Here is a 26535-nt window from a genome sequence, read left to right as displayed (position 1 = left end):
TACACATATATAATATAATTCTTCATCTCCATCCGATGATAATCGCTCTTCACATTCTCCATTCTTCTGTCTGTGTTAATTAATAATTAATTAAAAATTATGAAAACTGCATTCTAGTATCCTAGTATCAGTATCCTGCACTCTCCCAGCTTGATCCTAACTTTGCCTGATGGTTCATTCTCTTGATTCTTCGTTCGTTATTAATCTTTATTTATATTCTTGGTTTCTTGGTGTCTTGGTGGTGTGGATTATGCTGTTTTGGTAGGTTGAGTGTTCTGAGTGTGTGTATGTGTCTTTATGGATCCTTATGTGTGTGTGAAATATTTTTAGTGGGTATGATGGTATGGTTTTTGATAAATTAGCATACGAAACATTTGCGACTAATTTTTTGGAGTGAACTGAAATTTTGCCTGCCTGTTGTTCGTAAATATGATTTAAAAATAGCATTACTGTGAATATTTCTTCGTTTTTTTTTTGTCTTGGATTTACATATATATGGTACTTAAAAATTTATGTTTTTTTCTTTACTTTTGCTTTTGCTATGGATGCACACATTTACTGGTTGTTTAGTTTTTGTTTTAAATTGGTATTCTTTAAATTGAATATGGGCTTATTTTTTAGCATTTCGCTTTTGCTTTTGTTTCTTCATTGAGTTGACAAAGAAAATGTTAATTATGCTTTACTAATACACATATGAGCCTGCAAACAGTTGCCAATTGTTCGTGTGGTGTGTTGTTGCGTTTACTATAGTCCGCCTCCTCTCATCAATCATATTGGTAAAACTGAAGAGCTTTAATCGTATGCATGATGGTTTGATGGCAGCTTTTTGGTTTTATATTCTGTTTTTCCCTTTCAGGTTTTTTACATTGTGGATAATTAGAATATTGTGTTATAAAATAGCTTGCTATTTTATGTTGTACATTAAACACATATTTAACTGTTTTTACAACCGTCGTGGTTGGACAGTTTGCATCGGCCTTCGGTTGTTTTCATCATACATACATCATCATACAAAAGGTTCTTTGTTCATTATTATTTTTGTATTAAGTTTTTTATGTATTTGTGTTTCTGTTTTTATTTTAGTTGCTATTGTTGTTTCACATTGTTGCTGTTACTGTTACTATTTTTATGCGTCCCAAGTGTTTGCTACGCTATTTCCCCACCGCATTCTGTCTTTTCCTCACTTTCTCTGCTCCCTCTAACCGCTCACATTTCCGTCTTCAATTTATAGAAATATAATTTTGCTCTTTTTCTCTTCTTTTGTTTTGTTTTATAAGTTTGAGTCTTCTGTCTACATCACCACATAGATTCTTGGTTTTAAAAAAAATTAAAATACTTTCTTCTTTCCACAGTTCATAAAATGTTTTCCTCTTGTCATGGCTTGCCAATTTCTTCAAAAGTTTTTTTGGTTTTCCCACACAAATACAATATTTACAGTTACAGTTTTTGTTTTTCTTTTACAGAAATATTCAGATTTTTTCCATTTTTGTAGTTGCTACATCTAAATCTTAAATCATTCTTTACACAGCCCCCGACTGCTGTCACCATCTATGCTCTGCGCGGCTCTGCTCTGCTGCCAGATCTTGTTTTGCATTTACTTAGCTTTTTCATACGATTTTTGTTTCTTGTTTCTTGTTCAGTTTAAAATTGTGAAAAAATAGCTGCATCTATTGTAAATTTTAGGTTTTGTTTGCATTTAAAATTTGAATTACCTTTAGCTTTATATAATTTGATTTGATGATATTTTTTTTCCTTGCTGCTGCTGTTGTGTTGCTGGTTTCTCTTTCTGTTGCTGTTTTCTTTTCTGTTTTTTTTTTTTGTTGCCTGAAGACGCGATGTACGATCGTGTAGAGGACGCTCCTAATTGTGCGGCCAGTGCTGCCAAGCATCAGCTGGGCCGCGCTTAACCGGTAGGTACAGTTGCTGTCTCTATTTGCAGTTTGTGTTCTTGTTGTAGATGTAGCTGTAGCTGTGGTTGTTGTTTCGTATAAAAAGTCTTTGATTTGCCTTTTCCTTTCCCCATCCCATTCGATCCTTTGCTTCGCTGTTAGCGCGCTCTGCATTAGAGGCTCACCTGCTGCATCTTATCAAAATCTAAACACGGCCGATGCGGTCGCTGCAGTCTCTGGGTGGCAGCGGCAGCGCTTGCGGCATTGGCAGCATTGTGTGTTGTTGTAGCTGCTGTGGATGATGATGATGTGCCTCCTGCTGCTCCTGTCGATGATGACGTGGTTGGGGCTGTTGTGCCTGCTGCTGCAGCCGAACCACCACCCGAATTATTACTAGGACGACGCCTGGGCGAGATGGCGCAATGGAACAGTTTCGCGGGCGGGCTAACCGAACGCACCTCCATATCCAGGCCGGTGGTGCTGGCCGGACTACTCCGCGAGCTGTTGTAGTGGAAACTATACTTGGGCTGCGGCTGATAGATGTGGTGGCTGCTGTTGCTCATCTTCAGGGAGCTGCTGCACGCCTTGATCACACTGGGCTCGTTCTCGTTGCCACCACCCACAGCTCCGCCCAGCTTTGGGCATTTACTATGGTTGCCATTGCCACCGCCGCTGGCGCCGCCGCCGCCGTTGTCGCCATTCTCCTCGTTTACACTATTATCACATAATTTAATATTTTCGATGCCACATCTGGCCTCCGATAATATCAGTGGCGTTGTGGAGCGGAACATCATATGGCTACGATTTGGCTTGAATGCCTCCAATGGCGGCGATGTGCGAAAATTCACGGGCGTCAATATCGGCTCCAGCGAATTGCGTAACTATAAAACAAACATATGCCACAGATCAGACATGGAATCCTTGCAATATTCTGCCACATACTCACCTCATCGTCGGAGCTATGGGCCAGGGACCGTTTGCGGTTCTCCACCATCAGCGTTGAGCTGGAACGCTTCGAATTGGATGTGGTGGCCCGTTCCTCGTAGGGCGCCTCCGTGTCGAGGGAGGAGGTGCACCCACGATTGGAGAGTCGCGAGGCACACGTAGCGCCCGTCACGGTCGTGGTGCTATGGCCTGCCACCGTCGATGGCCCATTGATCACCTCCAATTCCTCCTCGGAGCTGTGCTGATCGTACATGAGATGGGCGCAGGATGACGATGTCTGGTGGTGACACATCATTGCAGGAGAAATTGGTTTTTGGCCAGCGACAGCTAAAAAAGTAAAAAAATCTTTATAAATATTTCGCGTTCTTAGCCCATCCAGTGTTGAATTTACAGAAATAGTGTTGGAAAATTTTTACATTTTGGTTAACCAACACTATTAGTGTTAAAAAAATTTAAAATTCAATCTTGTGAAATAGGTGCTTTCTACAAATGGCTCCTAAATATATTTATTTTTGAAGTAAATATTTTTAAAGACTTTATTTTTATTAATTAATTGTTGATTTCAGTAATATCAGTGTGGAACACGGTAAAGTTTCTAAGCTTACAAAATTGTGCGTAACCGGTTTTTACGAAACAATGTCTATTTCGGCAATTCCAAAAACTTATAAGCCCAAAAATTTCCAAATTTGGTTTCTAAAAACGGGTTTGCTCTATCGCACTTACTAGTTTCCATATCCACGTCTAAGTGACGTTGTTTTTCCACATCGAGGAGTTCACCATCCGATTCGGTGCCAGAGTCATTCGATTCACGCTGCGGGTGGGGGTAAAACGAAGAGAAATTTTTTGATTATTCAGATGTCGCAAATTAATAGGGGAATTTCCTATATCGAACCTTTTTACGAAGAAAATTTTTCGATGCCTTTAATGGATTCTCGCGATTTTTCTGCCTGACAAACTTTATCATGATTCCTCGCTATGTGCTTTATATGGTATATATTATACATTCCACACACGCACACCGACACGCTCACGCACACACACATACACACCCCCAGAAATACGGCGGAAAAACTTACTACGACTACGTTGCAGTCGCAGTCACAGTCACTGTCGACGTCGACGTCAACGGTGTTTTGTTGTTTTCTTCTCTGCTTCTCTTCTACTATTACTACATACTACTACTTTTTTGCCCCGTTACGCTTTACACGCTGTTTCTATGCCCCGTCCGTCCCACCCTGCTGCTCCAACTGGTCACTGTGCCCCCAACACATGAGCAGAATGTATTTGGTCTGCTGCTTCCTGATTCACGCGAACGACAGAGAGCCGCTCGCTCAATCTCTCTCTTCTGTCAAGCACGAGCTCCAGCTCTCTTTCTACGAAGCTACTGCTACACTCTCTCTGCCAAAGTACGAGCTCCAATTATCCCCACTCTCTCTCTTGTTCTTGCTGTTTCTTTTTCTCTCGTTTGCCGCCTACGCTGTGTGTGGGGCGCTTGGCGCGTGTAAAGTGTAAGCGCCGTTTCCTTTTTGTGCAAATATTTCAATCACGTTCCGCCTCCACCACGCGGACTCTGGGTTGTACGATTTTTGTTGTAACACCCGCCACCCACCCCCACCGGAGGAGACTGCGACTGGGATGGCGACCCGACTGCAGTAACGGGAAGAGCCGAACGCCACGCGAATCCGATGCGAGCGCGCACCTTTCGCCGTAAGTTATACAGCACGGAATTATTGATTTTCGTATAACGGAAGCCAGACGACCAGGAATCAAAAAAAAAAAAGGGACAACGTGTGCGTGTCCCGTCCGTATCCGACTGTGTGGTGTCTCTGGTTTTTTTTTGCACAGCAATCAGAAAAGTTCATTATTTTTCATTTTCACTTCCTTCAGTTGTTCTCTCTCTCATTCTATCCATATTTCTGGGCCTCAAACAGCTTCAAAATTGCACTTGCAAAAACGGTTTTGTAACGGTTGTGTCCGCCCACGCCAGGACTCTCGGATGGCTGGCTGGGATTTTGGTTACTACGTGTTACTATCGCTTCGCCCGTCACCGGCTAGTGCTGCGCTCAAACTGAAAAATTATGGTCACAATGTGGCAGGGCAACACTGTCTCTCGAAATCTCTGCGCTGGCGCTGGAGCTTGCCCCAAGACCCCCTACTGCCCCCCTGGCGCAGCGGCTGATTCTCTTCTCACTTGCAGTTTCTGTTTGTGTGTGTGCATGGCTGTTTGTGTAGGCGGCATGCAGCGGCCTAGCACAGAGCTGCCAGATGGGTGGGAATAATGTTCTACCAGACAATATTTTAAAATATATTAATATGATTCCAATAGGAAATACTAAATTTAATCAAAAGTTTAAGTGTGACTGCACTTGAAATGATTTTAATGGAAATGGATGGTAATTTTAAATATTCTTTATTTGATAATAATTTATTTAAAATGTGACTTTTCCTCACGCAATAATAGATTCAAGGCAATTGCACTTTTACCAAATTAAAATTTAACCATTGCTTATAGTTGCGACAAAGTTTTACACACTAATTAAGGGTATATAATGCATTCATACTAATCGTAATTAATTTTTACAAACTATCATTCTTGGTAAGTTTACGTTGATGTTTTCCCATTTGTATGCCCATTATTTTCCCATTCATTGAATTCTTTTCCCACTCGCACAAAACGATTGCAACAGTCTGGCAACGCTACGAGCACTACAGTGCACTTACTTGAATGCGAGTGTGTGAGAGGGAGAAGATGGAAACAGAGAGAGAGAGAGAAAGAGAAGGAAGATTGTGAGAAGGGGGTGTGTAGGGTTAGGTCGGTTTGTGGGGCCCGACCAGGCCAGAGGCATCGTGTTTGGTTTTGCGCGTACATGCGCGCCCAACTCATGCCCCCAACAGCCTCATAAGGTGCTTGCCATAAGAAATGAACACTCGCAAGTTGTGGGAAAGTTGTCACTTGATTGCTGGGGTGTCGTTTTGCAAATAATACAAACCATAGAGGTTTATTTATTCATTCTCAATTAGAATAAACAACCGTCTACCCTTATCTCGGTGCCTACAGACCATATTTGATACGAACGCGACATGAATGACACATTAAAGATCAATTTCAGTTGAATGTTTAGTGTTTGCGCTGTATAATCATGTAAATGTTTACAATTTTGTAAACACTGGCATTATTATAATGCATAATGAAAACGTTTTGAATTTGATTCTTGTGGAAATTACAAACAAACACCTATTAATCGTGACGAACAAACAAAGGGACTAATAAAGTGTGCTGAAACGCGGCTGTCACTCGAAATATACATACATATAATCAGAATCAGCGTTGGGAGACGAGATTTGATTCACAGATTGACCTTGAAGTCTGTACATTCTTTGCTCGAGCTTTAGGTTTTTATAGGCAATCGGGGGAATCGAATTAATACCATAATCAAATCGTAAAACAAATATGTAAAGAATTACCGATATACTTGTAGAGAATAGTGTCAATATCTTTTTCCTGCTTTAAACTTCTGATCTGCACCTTAGTATTTATAGGCAGAAGAAGAAGCCAAGGCGGCAGCAGCAGCAACAGCGGGCAGGTTGTGGCAGGCAAATACACACACACACACACACACACACACACGCGGACTCGTAGTAATGTGGAGCCCCAGAGAAGAGTACGAGCACTATTCGTGCAACAACAACAAAAAAGCCAAATAAAACGAAGCGTGCGAAACTCGTTGCAATGATGATATGAGAAATTGTTTTGAGCTTCAGCTATAAAAAAAAATATATATGTATGTACAACGATCCGCCGAATGTGGCAATGTGCTATGCCACTGCAACAGAAACTTGCAACGTGCAACGAGGAGGTGACTGGTTTCTGGTTTGTTTTATCATACCTACATTTTTCCCATTTCAGTGTAGTTTTCAACTTTTTTCCTGTATTGTCTATTTCTTCACATATTTTCGTATTCCCTCACACATTTTTCTATTTATTCCTGTTACACCTTTCCCCCCTCTGGATCCCATTGTGCAATCCGCTTTCAATTTGCTTTCAATTTACGGGGAAAATACTACGATACACTACGTGCCACAAACGGCTTTTGCAGAGCATCGTTTATCCGAAGCTCCCCCTCCCCTGGCACCCACACTCAGAGAGAGAGAGAGAGAGAGAACAAAGTCTGGCTATCGATTCCGACGTCGCTGCTGACAGAAGCAGCGACTGCAGCAGCAGCGACAGCAGCAGCAAGTACTTTTGTTCCATTCATACCACACACACACAAGCGCACACGTATACACAACAGAAGACAGAAGAGAGCTTTCCACTCTGGTGTGGGTGTTCTTCGGGGAGGCAGCAGCGCAGCGACTGCGTGTTGCAGCCTTGCTTCAGGTCTAAATTTAGCACTGGGGCTTGCAACTCCACAAGGATTTTTCCAATTTTTCCTTCTATAACATTTTGCACTCTTACACTTTACACACAAAACACACACACACTCGAAATTAGTGGGCTGCACGCCATGCAATGCCCAACAAAATGTTGAACAGAAAATAACACCGTTAAACCATTTTACACTTACTTGGGTCGCCTGCTTTTTCTTTCCTATGGGGCCCTGGGGCAGCGGTTTACGGAGGGGGCACAATTACGAAATGTTGCAACTGCTTTTTGCACAAAAATTTTGTATCCTCGACACGACAGGAAAATGGAAAAACTTCTACACAGCCAGGGGCCAGCAGGCAACAGCAGCAGGCAGTGAGTGAATGAATGGCTGGACTGGAGCTCTCTTTACTACAATTTACCAGCAGCGGCAGCGGCTGCGACTGCGAACGGAGCCCCACAGCAGCAGACTGGAGGCCGTGGGGGTGGGTGGGTGCTGTGTGTGTGTGTGTGTGTGTGTGGAGCACGAGCACGCGACGCGTTTTGGAGAATTGACAAAACAAGCGCAATGAGAGAGCCGTTCGTTCTTGCTCACATTTCGTTCGCTCTGTTCGTGAGTAAATTGTTGCTATTGTAAGCGCTTTTACGCCAAAAACTACAAAAAAGAAACGCCGACGGATGGATCCAAGCAATATGAGGAGGTGGACGGCATACGAAATATGATAAAAAAAAATACTTCGTGATACTCCAGGCAGACAAACATTACAAATAAACCGTATTGATTCAAGCAAGTTCGAAATTATGGGCCGATTGCTATCGACTCATATGGCCAATATAATGGTATATGCTTCATCGCTGCATTTCAAATCACTTAATTAAAAAAAACAATTTTATTACGTTGCCCTTATTTTTTTTAATAAACACTCCAAAATTCAGCAATTACTCGCTGAAACATATATTTATGATTTTTCACTTCAGATTTTGAAATAGATTCTATTTTTGTGGCCCACTGTGCGCGCCAATCGTCGTTCCTCTGCCTGGACGTCTGTGAGCGCTGCCTCTGCCAGCTGGAGACGTCAACGTCGCTGGTGTGTGTGTATGTGTAATTGTATGAAATTGCAAATATAATGCAATTTTTTTTATTAGAATAGAACAAAAAAAATACATTAAAAAAATAGACCTGATAAAAATAAAATACTGTTCCCGAATTATGCCGTAAACAGCAAAAATAAAATCCATGTAAACTTCAAGAGGAGCTGCCTCCCGCTGCCGGCTTGGCCAAGCTGACCATGGAGTCTAATGCAATAAAATTTTCAATGTCAAGTCGTACACGTCACACTATGCAATGCAACACAAATGAGTAGAACACACACCCCCCACTAATACCAACCAACTCACCCGCTTTTGTGGTTACTTTGGAACGCGTCATCATTAATATTCCACTTGGGACTTTTTAACATTTAACGGCTACGGTTTTACTGCACAATCACATCTTTTATTTGGCAATACATATGTACATACATATTCTGTGCTCCTATTTGTTTGGCGATTCACAATTAAATCGGATTCCACACTTGCGAGCGATAACTGAGAGAGCAGCAACAAATTAATGGCCCGCTTATAACAACAAAAACAAAAGTAATCACAGAGTGTGTGAGCTGAGATGACGTCACAATTGACCCTGAGGCCAGTGATGCCAGTTCAGCCTTTTCCCGATAGATCTGGCGAGGCTAAATTGAGCCCGCTTTTTGTTTTTGTCGGTTTTGGCTGTTTTGGTGATGAGTAGCAGCACCACTGACGTCACAATTGCGCACAAACAGGTTTCATTCAAATTTGAATTTAAAAGCATAATATTTCTTCAGATTTGAATCGATTACTTTGTTTTTTTTTTTTTTGTAATTTGTAGTCATTTTCTCATATGTTTATTTACAACAACTTACAGCTAAATCGTGTTTTCGTTTGCTCTCGCTTCGACTATAATTAAATTTGGACTATAACTAATGGATGGAATGATCTAAGTATACCACAAAAAACAACGGGCGGGCGGGCGTTCGTGTTCGTCTCTCAATATCGATCGTGTCGGCTAGCATAATCTCGGGGTTTTGAAGGAGGTGTAGTGCAGTGCAGTGTAAAGTGAGTGTTAAATAGAGTATGAAATGGAGCCAGACTCCTCACATCGCCGTCTCCAGGGGCTGACTGTGACTCCGTCCGTTCGTTTGCAGCGGTTGCAGTCCCCCGGAACCGTCATCGTGATCGAAATCGGTCTCCAGCAGCGCCTCCGACTTGGATCGATGATAGGCATTGGTCACGGCCAGCGGCGAGGGCGTCGTGGGCGAGGACTCCTCGGAGGCCGTCTGGTAGACAGTCTTGGGACGCGCCTGTGCTGTGGGCGCCGCAGGCGGTTGGGCCAACGGACGGGGTGTCCGGTAGTGTGATGTGGGCGCCTTGCTGCTTCTTACGGCCGTATAGTACGAGTCCGGACGTCGCATATCCTGCTGGTGCTGGTGCTGCTGCTGCTGCTGCGGCGGCGTCTGAGCAGGCACCGATGGCGCCGGGCGGTACAGCGACGACTCGTTGGAGAAGTTGAATTGATCCAACTTCTGATCGAAGGGCAGCGATTCGCCGCTGCTCCTTTGTGGCATGAAGCTGCTGTGGGAGCTCCGCTGGTACTCTGGCAGATTCTGTTTCAGTTCGCTGAGGAACGCCAGACCGGGCTGGCCGCGTCTGCCGCGTGAGACACCACCCATGCTGCTGCCGCCCGTATCCGTCCTCAAGGGTAGGGTACTCGCATTGCCGTAGTAATCGGAGCCCACATCCTCCCCTTCCGCATCCGTTTGATGGATAATGGGCGTGTCCTCGGCCACACTGGTGCTCACAGAGTTGGCTCTGGTTCCGCCGCCGTAGGTGGAGTTATCCCGGAAGCCCTCGTTCCGGTAGCTCAACTCAAAGGCATCCGATGGCGCGAGGGCGGCAGCGGCAGCTGCAGCGCGTGCCCTATGACCCGTGGCCTTGGAAATGGTCGCCACCTTGTGGGGGGAGGATGACTGCTGATGGTCCTGTGGCGCCTGTGCCGGCCTCAGGGCATTCTGATTCACATACTCGTTGTAGTGGGGCTTCTGTTCGTAGCCCTCGAAGCTGCCCGCCTCGGAGCTGAGGACGCTCTTGTCCATGGAATCGATGGAGCCATTGGCCACCATCTGCTTGTAGTCCTGGCTCTTGGACAGAGTGCCATTGCTGGACATATTCTGATGATGATGATGATGGAGATGGAACCAAAGGGTAAACAAAACAAAAATCAACTAAAATTCAAACCAATAGAAAGGGGTTCGGAAATCATACATAATTGGGACGCCTGCGCAGGGAGCCCTGCGGATCGATGCTGTTGAGACTCCGCAGACTCTGCCGGATGCTGTTGCGCCGCTGGAGGCGTTGCACGTGACGATGCTTGGACTTGGCGAACCAGCAGAAGGCCACCAGAATGAGCAGGATGATGGCCAACACAAAGGCCGAGATAATACTAATGGCAAAAATGTCCGCACGCCAGGACAGGGGATCAATGATTACCTAGGGATAGGGGATTTATGTATTAAAACTCAGTATTCCGCATGGTTAAAATTTAGTCTTACTCTTGGATCCATTTCGCAGATGAAACCCCTCTCCTTGGCACAGTCTTCCACCTCAATCTCCCCGAACACAAAGCTCGTGCAGCGCTCGATGTGATTGTAGTCCTGTATCCACACCTTTTCGGGATACTTCAGATGCCGCATCTGGCTCTGCAGATACTTCCACAAGGTGGTTTGATCTGTTCTAATAAACGGCATCGTGGAGTTCTCCGAGCGACAGAAATCACGCGCCTCATGGAAGGTCATTGGTGCCCCAACATAAATGAAGCACGTGTCATGGACCAGCGCCCAGCCCGGTGGACACTTGCCATCCAAAATGGTTTCATTGTTCATTTGGAAGGGCACGGCCAGTACTTCCAGCAGCATGGGATCATCTGGCAGGGAAACGAGAGGTTAATATTGATCTCAAGTGGATATATTTCGTGGAAAGTTTACCTGATTTATCTTTAATGCGCGACTGCACCGAAATGGTATTGTTGTAGCTCCAGTAATTGTGACGGGCATCGATTCTCGAACTCCAGGTTTCAAAGGTCCTAAGGGTGTGAGATTTACAGATTAGCAGAGGTGCTTAGGGGTAATTCTCATAGATATATCTTACCTGTTTTCATAGTCAAAACTCATACTACAAGTAGATATAGAAGAAGAATAGAGTAAGGAATGAAATTAGTAGAGTAACCCACAAAGAAGAGCTTAGAGAAGAGCTCAGGAGTCGAGATATAAATAATCTATGTATCTAATTATATTTATAGAGCAATAAAATAGCAATAAATAGGTTCAAAGCATTTAAAAATCGAAACAAAAACCAGAAAATCGACTCCATAGCCCTTTGTTTTAAATCCAAATTAAATCACATATTTACATGGAATTATTAACAGTCAGCAGCTCATAGTCGTTCTCGTAGTTTTCAAATATATTATCCACATATTGCTGACCCGCTGTGCCAGCCACAACCGTGGCCCTAGTCATCCAATTGGTGGCCACATTTCTGCAAGGAAAGGAGAAATCCTAAGTAAACTTCTTGGAATATTATCGGCAGCGTATCGTTTTTACCTATAGAAACCATTATGGGCTGTGGTTTGATAGATCTGCAAGCGAACCTTCTCAAAACCGGACACCTCCATGATGCGTCCCCCCATGTTGCTGTGGACATAGTTGTAGCTGAAGTTGGAGACCACTTGGCAGAGCCTAATGACATCCTCGTAGCCGGCATTATTCTGGGCAAAGTAGTTGCGATAGAGCTCCACTTCCTGGTAAGGGGATGACTGGCGTCCTTCTACGTACAGGGCAGGACGATTGCGATTCCTCATGAAGAGATTGTGATGGATGTAGCCACGCAGGGAGGTGGCAGAACCACGCGAATCAGCGCGTATGCGCAGGCCACCCTGGTTCTCCAAAAGGAGGTTGTTCTGCAAGGCGGAGAGATGATCAGAATTAAGCGATATTAAAGGGTCTCCAGGGCACATTTCACTCACCATAAAGTACATGGAATTCATATTCTGCACATCCAAATTCAGTGCCGAGGCGCAGGTGGAAAAGTTGCCGTACAACTGGCGACAGTTCTTCTCGATGCGATTGCCAATCAGGGTCAATGTGGGTGTCACTTCGCCCGCCGAGGCGTAGCTGACAGCACCCTTCATGGCCCCCGAGATGTGTGTGTCCGTGATGTTGTGCAGGGCATCGCGATCTAAGCAAAATCAAGAGTTAAAAGTGCATTTAAATACGGGCATTCCACGACTTACTCTGTCCCAATGTGGAGATGGGAACTGTCACCACCTCCGCTATAAAGCCATGGGTCTCGGGGGCACCACTCGCCACCAGCTGGAGACTCATCGTGGGTCCTTTGGTCTTGAAGAAGGATCGCTGGTTGTCCGTGTCCGATTCGATCTTGCCCAGATACGTGGCCGTCACATTGTAGATGTCGCCGTCGTACAACTTGATGAAGTCCGTCCTGCCATAGAGCTTTGAGTGATTGAACAGATTGGACTGCAGCAGACGGAACCCAATGGGCTTGGCCCGGAAGGCCGAGGTGAAGATCTTCACACAGTTGACGGGATTGTTGTCGTACTTGTAGTAGATGAGCATGCGCTCCTCAATGTCCAGCACCTTCTGGGGATCACAGATGTCCACCAGAGAGAAGAGTTTGTAGGGCAGATCGAGTTTCTTCAATGGGGAGAAGCTGGACTCGTCGCTGTCCCGACCTTCGCCAGTGAGCGACACAATGCTGATGCCTGTGCCCAGGGTCTTGTTGATGTTCAGATGATTGAGATTGAGCTTGCCACTGGGTGCGATCAGGTTGATGCCATGGTTGGCCGAGTTCTCGATGCTCACGGAACTAATGGTGGGATTCTTGTGGATGGCCTGGATGGCGGCTGCCTTGTGATTGTGCAGGATGCCCGCCTGCTCGATCTTCACGTACTCCAGTTGGCTCTCCCTCAGGGGCAGACGGGCATGGGAGCGAGTGTTGTGCAGGCGATGCTCGTACTGGATCTCCTCGAACTTTGAGTTGGCGAAACGTATCCCCCCCCAGTACACCTCGTCGTCGGCCACACTGTTGCAGCTGACAAAAACGTAGACGTCGTCCCATTTGCACTCGTGACGATGCCCGTAGAGCTGGCCGTTGAGCCGCTCGGCACAGTCCTCCATGCGCTCTTCATCGCCACGACACTCCAGGGGCTGCACCCAGGACCAAATGCGAGTCAGCGAATTCGTGTGGAACTCAATGCGCCTGTCGTGCCCGTAGTAGACATTCAGGGGATCGAAGCCCAGCTCCCGACACACGACCTGGGCATTGCGCTCGGTGAAGCGACCGTCGCATATGGGCACCCACTGCAGCGTCGTGTGATTAAAGTACTCCAGGAATCCCTCGTTCAGGCCGAACAGCCCGTCCGCCTCGCCCGTGCAGTTGTTGGCACTGGTGCACAGTCGAATCGAATCGAAGTCGGTGAGTGCGGCACTCATGTCCTCCAGGGCACGCTTTCGGGGCTGTGCCTCCACCATGGACTCGCGCGTGGCATTCCGGAACGGCCGCATCACAATCGGCGACTCCTTGTAGCCAATGGCCATCAGCGTGCCGAGCACTAGGATGCCCACATTCGGCTCAAACTCCATGGTGACGCCGTGGTTAATGGTCAGCGTCTTGCCAGGCATCACCGTGACATCCGAGGTGATGTAGTAGGGAGAGCTCTGCTTGAGGAGCGTCAGATCCTTGTAGACCCTGCCACCACGATACGTGTACAGGTCGATCTCCTGGTCCTGGTTGAAGGGCACCACCACGGAGACACTCGCATCGTAGCTGTCCTCGATCAGGAAGGGCTGATATATGACATCCGCGTGATCGTTCCAGTTGTCAAAGTCAAAGATCTTGGCCTCTATGTACGCGGTATCCTTGGTGCCCCACCAGTTCTCCCTGGCCTCAAAGTAGTTGTTCAGTCTGGCGGATCTGACACCCGCCACCAGGTTGTAGTCCATGTCGTTCTCCGCTATAAGATTGCGATAGAGTCTCACGTTCTGGACACCATCCAGCCGGATCACTGCGGTGGGCAGGCGGTGCTGTTTCCGCAGCTTCCTCACGGCCTTCAGGTAGTGATGTCTGTAGTCAGCCGAGTGGGTCACAATGCGGTTGCCCTTGAAGCTGTTGTACTCAATGCTGGCGGGCACCTGTCCGATGATTTCACTCAGCGAATCGGCCTTGAAGAGCAGCACAAACTTTGCATTATTCGCCTCGAAGCGATTGTTGTCGAACTTCAGACGCTTCTCCATGCCGTCGAGCGCGATCAGAGCATTCGGACAGTTGTTCTCCCGGAAGACATTCGATGTGATGTTGAATACGGTGTAGTGGCCGTGAGCGGATATCTGAAAGTCGCGGTTGCGCTGCCAGGTGCTGTTCCCAAAGTAGATCGAGTGCGTGAAGTTCTCGTTGTACTGCCAGACGTAGGGCAGAGCCACCTGGAACCCGCCATGGGTATTCTGCTCCACGGTGGTGTCTTGGATCACGTAGTGGAACAGATTGTTGGAGGAGCGCAGATCCTTGGACATCTGACGGATGCCATGGCCATTTTGGGAGATCAAGGAACCATTCACGTGGATGGTGACCTCGGACAGATTGCTGGAGATCACGTCCCAGAAGGGGGACCGTATCAGAATGGCCTCCCGTTCGTTGTAGCTCAACTCGGAGTTGATCAGCCGGATGGACTCGTTGGCCTTGCGCAGGTAGCTCTCTCCATTGTCGCCTATATATCTGTTGTAGTAGATGCCCGTGATGCCCCTCAGATTCTTCTGGATCTTTGTGGATCGTATGAGGAGTGTGGGCACTGGCCCACTGACAATGCGATTCCGGATGTTTTGCACGGGCGCGGTGACTGTACTCAGCATGAGGACAGCGCCTCCCAGGGCTTGCAAGCCACTCTCATAGTAGATGATGATGCCGTAGCTGCTGCTCGTCACGGGGAAGACATTCAGATCGCGCTTCACCTGCCACAGATCGCTCCTTATGTTCTCCGTGCGTGCGTTCAGGATGCTGATGCTCTCCGTGGACAGATTGTGGATGGGATTGAGCAGCTGTATGCCAATCACATAGCCCGCCGGACACTGCACGACAATCTTCCGACTGATGGCCTGTCCCAGAAGCTCCTCCGTGCGGATGTACTTGTGCTCAAAGGTGCCCAGATCGATGTTCGCTATCTCATGGGGCAGCAGGTAGGGATCGTAGTCTGTGTCGTAGGCATTAAAGTCCCTGGCCATGTTGAACCAACCGCCGATCTCCTTCTGGTCGAGGGCTGAGATCACCGCATCGTGGGAGATGCCGCTGCCGCGATTCTCCTTGATGATGGAGCCGGAGATGCGGAAATCCAGCTGCTTGAAGCTGATGCCGCTGCCCTGATTGCCGGAGAACTCCGAGTTCTTGATGTTGTTCACCGACTTGCCGGCATAAATGTCCGCATAGATGACGCCCAGGCCGTCCTGCAGATTGTTCACCACTCGCACATTCTCCAGATTGTGACGGGCGTGATCCATTTGCACCGCCGGCTTGAAGGCGTTCGTGGTGTAGTCGAAGAGTCCGGCCTTCTCGACGGTCACGTACTGGAGATCTGCTCGCTCCGCGAGCATGCTGAAGCGCACACCCGCCCAGGCACCCTGGTAGCACCGCAAGCCCACATCGTTCTCGTGGCTGCAGGTGTTCTCAAACTCGTACTCCGCCCTGCACTTGGTGACGTCCTTGTCCTGCAGTGTGCACCGCACATTGGCCACCAGGATGTCCTCGGAGGTGCCCGCATTGGGCAGCTGGGAGCGCAGTAATCGCCAGTCCTGGGGATTCAGGGAGTAGCCCAATTGGTGGCACACCAGGGCAGCATTCAGCACATTCCAGCCGTAGTCACAGACAGTGCCCCAGCGGCCTTTGATGTACATCTGCAGCCTGCCCTCATTGGCGCCTGCACCGCCCACAAGACGCACTGGGATCCGGGGTACACCATCCGCAGGAATGGCCTCCGTGTCCATGTCAATGGCCTCCGTTTCGCTGTCCAGATCGACGGTCTCCGTGTCGTTGTCCGCCCCAATGATGGTCTCCCGCTTGAGGGTGAAGAGTATGTCGTCGGGTCGGCGGCCTCTGGCCTCCAGTTTGCCCGCCACCATCATCCCGACACTCGGCTCGAATCTCAGCGTTGTGCCCGGCTGCAGGATGAGCTTACCCCCGGGCCGAATGTTGATGTCCTTGGTGACCGTATAAGTGCCTGCTGGGACCATGTCCTGGCCATCCACCTCGCCGCCAATGACATCGCTGCCCTCGTGGAAGAATCGCGGCACCACGGTCGAGACAGTGATCATGGCCGTGGAGCCGGGATTGGAGCTGTGCAGCAGGTACGGAATGTAGTTGATCTTGGCCAGATTGTAGCGGTCGTTGCGGTGGAAGAGCCGCGCATAGATGCGATTCTCATCGGTGTGTCCCAGCCAATTGCAGGTGGCATTGATGATCCTGCTCTGATCCGTCAGCTGCGACCCAATCTCGTACATGGAGTCCAGATTGTGCAGTATATTGCGGTAGATGTCCACGTTGCTGGAGCCCACCACCACGGGCGCAGCCACACGAGATCTGGGATTGAGCCGGCCCGCGCCATCGGAGCCCTCGCTGCCAGCAATCAGCGGCCCGAAGGCCTCTGTGATGTTGTTGCTCCGCACGAAATTCCGCGTGAAGAGTATGTACTGCACCTCTGCGCGACTGTGGGGCGACAGGCCCAGGGATACCACATGGACACCGCTGTTCCGCATGAAGTAGTTGCTTTGAATGGTCAGCTTCACGGGGAAATAGTTGAACTCCGGATAAATGTAATCGTTGTTCACGTACAGACATCCGTAGCTGCCGAAGCGGAACACATTGAACTCGATCCTGCCCTGCAGATTCAGGGCGGGGCTCAGATTTATCGAATTCGCTTGGGAGTACTTGAACTGGTTGTGGCCCAGCTGCAGCTGCATATTGGGCAGACCATTGGCCGTGGCCTGGTAGCAGGACTCGACGAAGATATCATTCTGCTGGCTGCCATTGAAGCTGTTCCCGGTGATGTTCACCCAGATGGGGCGACAAAAGTTGCCGTGGAACACGCCCGTCTCCAGGTTGCCGCCTATCTGCGAGTACTCCACCACGCTGGTCTGATTGAAGGGTATGTACTCGACGCGGTCGATGTCTGTCGTCTGATTCAGCCATGTGGCCACGCCGTAGCCCTTGTTGGCCGTCAACGCCGATCGCGAGATGTTCCTGTTGCCACCGTAGTACGTGATGTTCACGCCCGCTCCATTGTTGAAGCTGATGTTGGAGCTGGTGATGTTCACATCTCCCGCCCCGCTGGTCACATGCACTCCGGCCACATGGCCATTGCCGGACACAGAGCTGCTGTGGACGTGTATCTTCGAGCGGATGTTGTCAATGGCCACGCCACGGCCCCCATTGTCCTCCACCGTGGACTGGGACACGCGCAGATCGTAGGCCACCGAGTCCCCGGAGGTTATGCGGAAGTAGCCGTTCATCTCCTGCCTGGCATCGGCCCGTATCCGAACGAACATCTTCTCCCTGGTGGTGGTCACACTCTGTGGCCGCGTGTAGTTTCGCGCCTGCCACTGGAACAGCAGTCGATCGTTGGTGGAGGCTCCGTCGTAGATCTCCACGGTGGCCGTCTCGTTTTGCATCAGCACAAAGTGCTCGAAATGGAGGGTCAGCAGGTAGCCGGGGCGCGTGAAGAAGTACTTGCCGCACTCCTTGGCCGAGCCGGCATAGTATTTCTGGGTGAACGACAGCGATATGGGGTACGTCTGCCCCGAGGTCGTTGGCAGCGTGCAAAAGTCATAGATGCTCGCCCGATCCTTCCGCTCCGTGCCCCGCAGATCGTGACCCACATACTTGACGCCATCTGCCGCATTGTCCACAATCGAACAGCCGTCGAGCTGCACCATTCCCTGGCTGGAATTGACAAACACTCCAATGCCGTTGCTCTTTCGCACGGTGACATTCTGCAGGTGGAACCCGGCCCAGGGCAGGGTGCTGTTGAATCCCGTGTAGGCCGAATGACTAATCACCACATGCTCCATTTGCGGGGGCAAGCCCTGGACTTCCACAGCGGACTTGGCACTGAAGCCATCGCCATTTCCCGCTCGTATGATATCTACGTACTTCAGACGGGACTCCGATCTGGCGGCGTACACGGTGTTGTCCCTGCCCAGTGCCTTCGTGGATGGTGCATTATCGAAGTAGATGCCACGCCAGTGTCCCAGGGGCTCGGCATGAACGGGCAGACACTGGATGCCCAGGTCGTTGTGGTAATCGCAGGCTCCGGCTCCCATCTGCCGCGAGCTCCAGGCACCACAGTCGACCAGCTGGTTCTCTCCGCCCCGGCACTTGGGCTGCTCGTACAGCAGTCGCGGATAGTATCCTGGCGTCCTCTCCACCCAGTTCCAGAAGCGACCGCCCCTATAGCCCAACTGCTTGCAGGCCACACCATAATCCGCCAGAGTCCAACTGGAAATGGTTTACATTTAACATTTAATATTTAATAGTTTCCAGGAGACTTTTGCTTACTTTCTGGAATTGGAGCACACCGATCGCCAAGCACCTTTGTGGTACAGCTGCAGTCTTCCCTCGACTGGAGTGGGTCCATCCACCAGACGTATGCCCTTCTCCTGGTCATCGGGCAGCTCCAATTTATAGTTTGCTGTATTACCCTGCGACTTCAGCACAATTCTTTCTGTTGGTGTGCCCTGGAAATGGAAAGAAAAGTTGAGGGAATTAGAATATAGGAAACATAGAGATCTAATATGTCGGAATCTCTTCTCTCTCGGTAGCTATTCTATAATTATCTGTGATTTATGCAGCATAAATTCAACTTTCTTTGGGGCGAATGAAAAACCTCCTGAACTATATTTTTTCTTAACATAAAAAAGCCATAAAATGTCTCCCAAAATTAGTAATTTGCTGAGAAAACGCACATAAAATTATGGAAAATCTGTGACCTCTGAAACTGTATCTGTATCTCTATTATTAGCTCGCTTCTTTTACGCTCTTCTGTGGCTTCGTTTCCAGTTCGCACACATTTTCACTTTTGACTTTTCTTTTGCTCACGACTTGGGTCTTGTCTTGCAATTATTTTCATTTTCAATTATGATCTCTTCTCGCCATTTGGCCTTCGTTTGCCAATGAAAATCATCTTGAAAAGTACATAGTACGAGCATCATCAATTAACACCTATGCAATGTCTTTGACGAAGATCGTTAAAGCTGCAGAGAGACAGACAGTCGCCCACTCCAAACGAAAAAAAAACAAGTAAATTTTCATTAATTAAAGACAAAAACCAGTGAACTATTAACCCACCAAAATGGAGCATATGACTCGCAGCTGTTTTGCATATCCACCAAAAAAATAAAAGTGTGAAAAATTAGTTCAATACGAGTGGAAGATCGGAAGATCATCTCAAGAAAGAAAGGGAGGAGCCCAGAGCCAGAGAGCGAGCACAAGAGCTAATTTAATCATTTCCCTTTGGGTCTGGTCTATGGCTTATGAATTTGTCAATTATGCGACTCCGACATTCACTTAAATCTAATTAACCCCTAATGACCCCTTGACCGCTGATTAAGCGACTCTCAAAGAACGGAACAACATGCAAAGTGAATGCAGCCATCGTCGTCGCTTTTTGATGTCGGAACGGTAATTGGAAGGAAGTCAGTCGTTCGACGCCTGAACTTGGTGACCCACTTGCCACATGCCACAAGCCACAGTCACAGCCACAGCCATTGCGCATGCTCTGACGCCCTAACCTACCACCACTTACTCTCGTTCCGTATGGAATTCGTATCCCAGAATGGGGTATCTCCCCCCCCTTCCGAACGATGTGTAAATCAGACAATCGCAATCTTATCGCCCCTCCGATAGAGTCAACATTGAGAGAACGCCAGTACGAGGGTTGTGTCTGGTGGGGCTTATCTATCAGTACGGTTACTCATTCGCCGAGCAGGTTGCTCTGATAGCAACAGGTGCCTGGTGGCCCCTCGCTTAATCATTCGCAAAATCGGTGCCTACAGGTGCTTATGGGAATAGGAGCTAGTCGATGAGAGGAGCACCTTGTAGTTATTTGTACAAATTCGGAATGGTAAGAATAGGAAGAAATATATAGAACCTTAAGTTCAATTATCGATCGTAGAATAGTTCGAGTTTTCTCTTTTATCAGATTTAAATTTATCCAAGCAAATCAACCTAATTTCCAATAATTCTTTCCACTATCCCATCGAACCCCAAACGTTATTCTGTTCCATTCAAAACTTACCACTGCTTGGAGAACTCCCTTCACTTTGAGCCCCTTGGTGGGGGCAAACTCAATGGTGACTCCCGGCTCGATGGTCAGGCGTGCTCCGCGCATCACTTCGAGGTCGTCGCGCGCCAGGTATGGGCTCTCGCTGCGCCGGAGAGTGCGCTCGCTGAGGATTTCGCCACCCTGCAGCTCCGTGTACGATGATGTCAGCGGGGCTGGCGTCGACAGCAGAGGCGGCGGCGGCGGCGTCATGGTGGCGTCTGCCGAGTGCCGTGTGGCGGGCAGAAGTTGTGTGGCGCCATCGAGACTGGCGAACTCGATATCATTCTCCTGCAGCAGTTCCACATCCAAGTCTGCTGCGGGCAACCCCTGTTGTTGTGGCGGCTGTTGGGCGCGACCCAGTTGGCACGAGGACAACAGCAGCAGCGCCACCAGGGGCAGGAGCCATATGTTGCCCCATTGTGGGGCAGTGGGCGGCAGGCAGTGTTTTTGTTGATTTTCTGATTTGTGACAGTTCGTTTTATGTCGTTGCAGCTTCATTTGTGCATTGTTTTTATATCGCTTTTCCTTATCGTTGAATATCGTTGATTTCTCGTTAGATTAAAATTTGCACTAAACTATTTCTCACATATTTTCCATGGCAGTTGGATTGTTGTTTAAAAAGCTGGATGAAGTAAAGCGAATATTAATGGCTATAGATAAAATATTTACTTCACATTTAATTCACTGAAATATACCATTGTTTAACGGTTGGTTTTATATTTATTAAATCATACACTTTATAGTGCACTCATTCGCTTGTGCATTATTACTGTTCATATTTTTATTGTTTCGTACACTTTTCAAGTTTAATTTTTTGTTTTAATTTTTTGATTATGTATTTTATTGCTTTGTAATTATATTTTGAGTATTTTCTAATGCTATTTATATTTTATTTTACACTGAAAACTTGTTTTATAATATCAGAATAATTTTAATATTTCTTTAGTCACATATCAATTAAAGTTTAAGTTTCTTGTTTAAATAATGGAATAACACATCGAATTTTCTTATAACTTTCAAAATACACTGTTCAGTTTCTTGTTCTGACAATTTTCCTAAGGTTCAGTTATACGGTTTACGTTAACAAATTTAAATTAATTTTTTAGATTTCAATGCACTTTTCAGTTAACACCTCACAACATTCTCTGCTGTGTTTTCCTCTCGAAGATTTCGAAACCTGAGAATTTTGTGGCATTGTTAACAACTCTGATAAGCCGCAACGGAAAACAGGGCCCGAAAATATTACCAATCCCACAAAACAACAAAAAGAAACACCTTTACAGCAACAAAAAGCCACAACACACAAATACCAATGCACTCCCCCAACCCCCTTCCGGCCCCCTCCGGTAACCCACTCACGCAGCTTTTGTTTGTTTCGTGAACAACAAAAAAACACGTCTATACGCAAAGAACCGTTAGCAGCGACTGTGACGACTGAGCTCCAAGAGGGTTTCCATATATTATGTTACGTGCATTACACAAAGAGAGTGAGAGAGAGCGACTAAGTGGGGGCACAACAGGGCAGCGAGACAGAGAAAGCAACATGGAGAGGGAGAGCGCGAAAGAGCGGAGTGGACGCCAAGCAACCAAACAAAACAACAACATGTAAAATATTGGAAGTTGTTCGTACCGTACCTCTCTCCCTCCCTCGCCCAGCGCTTTTACAAGATAACTGTAAATGTGTAGGCATTTCATTCATGCCAGAAAGAGAGCAGCCGAACAAAGAGAGTAGCCAGAGCGAGAGCGACGCACGCACTGCAAGTTTAAGGTTTACCCTGCCCAAAGAGGGTATTCATATTTGCAGAAGCGGTTTGTAGTGGAGCGAAGAAAACAGTTCGGACAATGAACAGATCGAGTGACGGAGTATATGGAATATGGAATTTTGCCTCGAAGGATCATTAAGTTAAATGTTCTCAAATTGGGATGACGTATTATAGAAACGATCGACTTATTCCCATATTATATGAAAGATCAAATTGCAAGAGTATTTGTAGCTTCGTTCCTCGAAGCTAACGGTCCGCTGTTGTTTCTGTCTGTTTTCTCATTTCTTCTGCATCTGCACCTTCGTCTTCTGTGTGGGGCTACGTGTGCGTAGTAAGAAAGAAGAAAGCATTTCCACCTCTCTGCCAACTCCCCCAACTCCAGAGTATCTTTTGGGGCAGCCAGCATTTTACATTTATCGAATATGCAAAGTGGCTTTGGTGGGGCCTGTCTCGGGCGGAGGCACCGTACCGGGGGCAAGCGATGCGTGTGTGGATTGTATCTCGGTCTTGGATGTGACTCAACTGCAAGCGATGCAAGTCGTTGACGTTGAACGTTGTTGCACTGCTGTTGTTGTTGTTGTTGCTGCTGTGGTTGTTGCTGTGGTTGCTGTTGCAGTGACTGCATTTTGAAGTGCATTCAAAAGTTTATTGTCTGCCTTTTTATGGGTTTATTAACTTTGCTTTGGTTTGGCATTTTGCGTTCAACCCATAGGCCAAGTGAATGTTAAAAAGGGGGCCGGGGACTGTGATTGCGACTAGGCATGCTCTTACCGCTGATTGGTATTTTATGAGTGAAATACATTTCTTTCTCATTTTTCAATAAGCATTAAAGGTGTTTTATAGGCCTTTGTAAGCTGGGATGGGATGCTTAAACCAATTAAATTTCTTCCATAAATTAGCTTTTATTCCGACTAATTTTTCTCTCTAATTATACCCTTGCAAATGGATCTGTTTTTTATTCACATTCTACCATATTTTCAGTTTTTTACAACACAGTTTCTCAACTCAAAACTCAACCCAATCTGCTGATACCTCGAAATTCCCATAGCCAAGTTCTATTCCACGATTCTAGTTCAAGCTTTCACTGCAGTGGTTCTCCTGCTGTGCGGCTGTTTTTGACCAATTTTACAGCAATTTAATTTAGTTTCCGTTCTTTGAGGGGTTCAACAACCCGTTAGACCACATTTGTGGCAGCCATTCAATTAACTAAACAATTTTATGGTAGTTTGAGGCTGATTCCTCGCCTCATCATTGTTCAATTTGCTTTCGGTTTGTTTTTATTTGCATCTAGTATTTGTTAGTCATTTGCCGGCATCAATGAGATGAGCGCCGAATGACTAATACAACCCACAATAGGAGTCACCTAGTGCTAGCTCTATCTTTATCGGTATATTATGTGCTCTCTCTCCCTCTCTCAGCCATTGATGATGTGACTTGATGCTTAAATGGTGATAAGTTTGACCAGCAAGCTTTTGATACCCTGCCCTTGCGGAGTGCCAGGGTGTACTGTGTGGGAGAATGTGTACGAAAAGGAAACCTGTAATCAAATGCATACAATCAAGTGCATACAGCGTAAATCTACAAGAGGGAATCTACCGACTATACTAACTATATGCCAATAGTTCTATATATTTCGAAATAAACATAATTAAATAATAAAAACTCAAAAATTGTATTCTCCAGGGTATTGGAGAAATCTGTGAAAATTTGGTGAAATGCAAAATAAATGCTGATATTTCTAATTCTTCATTGTTAGAGTATTTTCTGAATCCTGCGTGCCATATCTCATGGAAATTTCTCTCCAACTAATGGATATCTTGTGGTCGTAATTCTTTGCTTTACTCAACCCACTGTCTTAAGTATATTTTATTTTATTCGTTGGTTTTTATCTAGGCGAACTTATAGCCCCACCACAGAATGCACTGAGAATATCTATTGTACTGACTATCGGAGTCTTTGTCGTTGCTGGTCACCTTATCTATAGGAACGTATTCCACATGATTGATAATGTCCGACTTCCTTTCACGTAAGCCAAATGAACTTTTAATTCCTGTAACCAACCGAAGGGAGAGAGAGTGAGAGGGGCAACGCGTCATCGGGTTCCTATACACAATTTCCGATGAGTAATGCAGAACGGAAGTAACAGAGGAACTTACAGAGGTGCAACCTGTCCCTGTCTAGAAAAGGAGAGGAATAGTGACAGAGAGAGAGAGAGAGAGAGAGAGAGCGGGGAATGGTATGCATGAAAGGGAGCGCAGCAAGTGCAACAAAAACGTTGCGGCTGGCTGAACGCATTTGCACAGTTGAAGTTGCAGTTTATTGGCCACAGAAATCGGCATAGATGTTGTGGATCGGATGTGGCAATTAGGCACTGAACAGCAACACAACAACAACAACAAAAAAGAAGGCACAGTCCTCCACAAAACGCAAGAAAGCGTGCAACAAGCAGAAGAAGTGGCAAAAGCAGTTGGCAGCAGAATTTTCACGTTCGTTGGGGTTTTCAAACAGCAATCTTTACACATGGCTGATCTGAGGACTGTATCTCCACTCTGTATCTGCGCTCTGCCAATCCATAGTGTTCCCCCCAAAGAATAGCGAAAATATCTCGTGAACATAGCCAAGAACCCAATCTCTTTTGGCCAGAACCCGCTGCCTTGATACTGCCTCGCTGTGTTTTTTCCCTCTTGTATGTTTTCTTTGTGTACTCCGCGCACTGGTATATGGCACTGCTAGCATGGCTATAGCTGAGTGTGTGTGTGTGTGTGTGTTTGGTAACACTTTTTGGCCAAGCCAGCACCAACACAACCTCACTTTTGGGAAGCTTTTAACGCTTTTTCACATATCTGCACATGATATTTTCTTCAATTTGTTGAAAATGCATCAACTTGATTCACTTTTATTTCATTATTTTGTATTTTTCTTCACAATTTTAATCGGTCTGGTGGGATTTATGAAACGACGCTATTCGCTTTGGCGTTTAAGGCGCGGTCAGCAGCGATCTTTAGCGCACACTCACTTACACTTACACAAAGCTCGAGTGCACGTATACGTGACAGACTACTACAATGAAAAGCACCGTTGAGATCAATATGTCCAGAGCGCACACGTCTTCTCGGCCGCGCCGTCGTACACCTTTTGAATTGGGGCTGCTGACTGGGAGAGCTTGGCAGAGCTGTGTGGAGCGGCGCTGAGCACGCTGAGTCGCCCTGAGAGACGACGCCGCCGTATGCCAGAGAAGCTTTCGTACGGCCAGAGCGCAAAATGCTAATGGCTTTGAGGTGAGAGAGGTTTCTGGCGTTGCTCTCGAGTTACCTTGGCCGAAATGTCATCAGTGGCAACCGCAGTGGCAGCAACAGCAACCAGTAACCAACAGCTTTTAGCGGGATACGTTACAGGGCCTGTTGCTCATTAACATTCGTGGGCGCTGCTTTCCGACTTAATTATTTTGCCCAGGATCTTATGCTGAAGACACATATAAGCACAAGCACTACACCCATTAAAAATCACTTTGGGTAAAAGAAAGTACTCAAATTCAATCAATAAAAGTAGCAGTAGTAATTTTGATGTTCTCCTTTTAAACTGATTGCAACGGATTGCAATTTTTAAATATTAAAGTCGATTTCGATAACAGCAGTTTGGGTATGCAGTGGCGCCATAGCGTTTGATTTTGGAACTCCGTAAATTATCTGAAGTTGTTGCATACTTTTGGGCGGCTATGTCATCATTAGCAGTCCTCCTTTTTAGATTGTCGAATATATTGATGGAACGAAAAATGTTTTCAGGATTTGGAAACTGTTTATAAACTGCTATAACAATAAAAATAAAAATAATAATACAATAAAATTGTCAGAAATATATTCTGCTTAAAAATGCAGCCCCATAAAATGTCTGCCAGGAACTTTAAACTTTATTTTAGCTTTCGGCAATTAGCAAATGTTCTCACACTTTTGCCGCAGGGGAGATTTCTGCAATCAAATCACGTGCCCCTCATGGACCCCGTATGATATCATCTGCCGCAGAAGAGAAACTTGGAATTATTTTATAGTTGAACCAGAAATTGATGTCATCAGAGTGTAGAGCGGGCGGCCATCATCAGGGGCACTGGCACGGGCAGGGGGTACGGTA

At 46.8% G+C, this 26535-nt stretch overlaps 2 protein-coding genes across 7 annotated transcripts; both read right to left on the bottom strand.

The window, feature by feature from the left end:
* Window positions 1-1766: 1766 nt before the first annotated feature.
* On the bottom strand, window positions 1767-4913 carry LOC111080545 (uncharacterized protein DDB_G0271670). Its single transcript, XM_022376226.2, has 4 exons — window positions 3727-4913; window positions 3558-3645; window positions 2836-3161; window positions 1767-2770 (listed from the first exon to the last, which is right to left on the bottom strand). The coding sequence occupies exons 1-4, from the start codon at window positions 3796-3798 to the stop codon at window positions 2063-2065; spliced, it is 1194 nt and encodes a 397-aa protein (XP_022231918.1). The 5' UTR covers window positions 3799-4913; the 3' UTR covers window positions 1767-2062.
* Window positions 3558-25531, bottom strand: LOC111080508 (protein bark beetle). 6 transcript variants are annotated; one of them, XM_041594757.1, is made up of 13 exons: window positions 25437-25531; window positions 20621-21269; window positions 18883-19061; window positions 12560-18822; window positions 12293-12504; window positions 11871-12226; window positions 11680-11805; window positions 11419-11442; window positions 11256-11353; window positions 10824-11194; window positions 10537-10761; window positions 8596-10442; window positions 3558-3645 (listed from the first exon to the last, which is right to left on the bottom strand). In XM_041594757.1, the coding sequence occupies exons 2-12, from the start codon at window positions 21143-21145 to the stop codon at window positions 9369-9371; spliced, it is 9453 nt and encodes a 3150-aa protein (XP_041450691.1). In that variant the 5' UTR covers window positions 21146-21269; window positions 25437-25531; the 3' UTR covers window positions 3558-3645; window positions 8596-9368. The 6 variants fall into 6 exon arrangements, with proteins under 6 accessions (XP_041450691.1, XP_022231867.2, XP_041450690.1 ...); XM_022376175.2 differs by lacking the exon at window positions 3558-3645 and adding an exon at window positions 8082-8282 and having other exon boundaries at window positions 25431-25531; XM_041594756.1 differs by lacking the exon at window positions 3558-3645 and adding an exon at window positions 8082-8282.
* Between the last annotated feature and the right edge of the window lie 1004 nt (window positions 25532-26535).

This window comes from Drosophila obscura, unplaced genomic scaffold (genome assembly GCF_018151105.1).
Source record: "Drosophila obscura isolate BZ-5 IFL unplaced genomic scaffold, ASM1815110v1 contig_36, whole genome shotgun sequence".
NCBI classification, from domain to species: domain Eukaryota; kingdom Metazoa; phylum Arthropoda; class Insecta; order Diptera; family Drosophilidae; genus Drosophila; species Drosophila obscura.
This window is presented reverse-complemented; position numbering and strand designations above follow the sequence as displayed.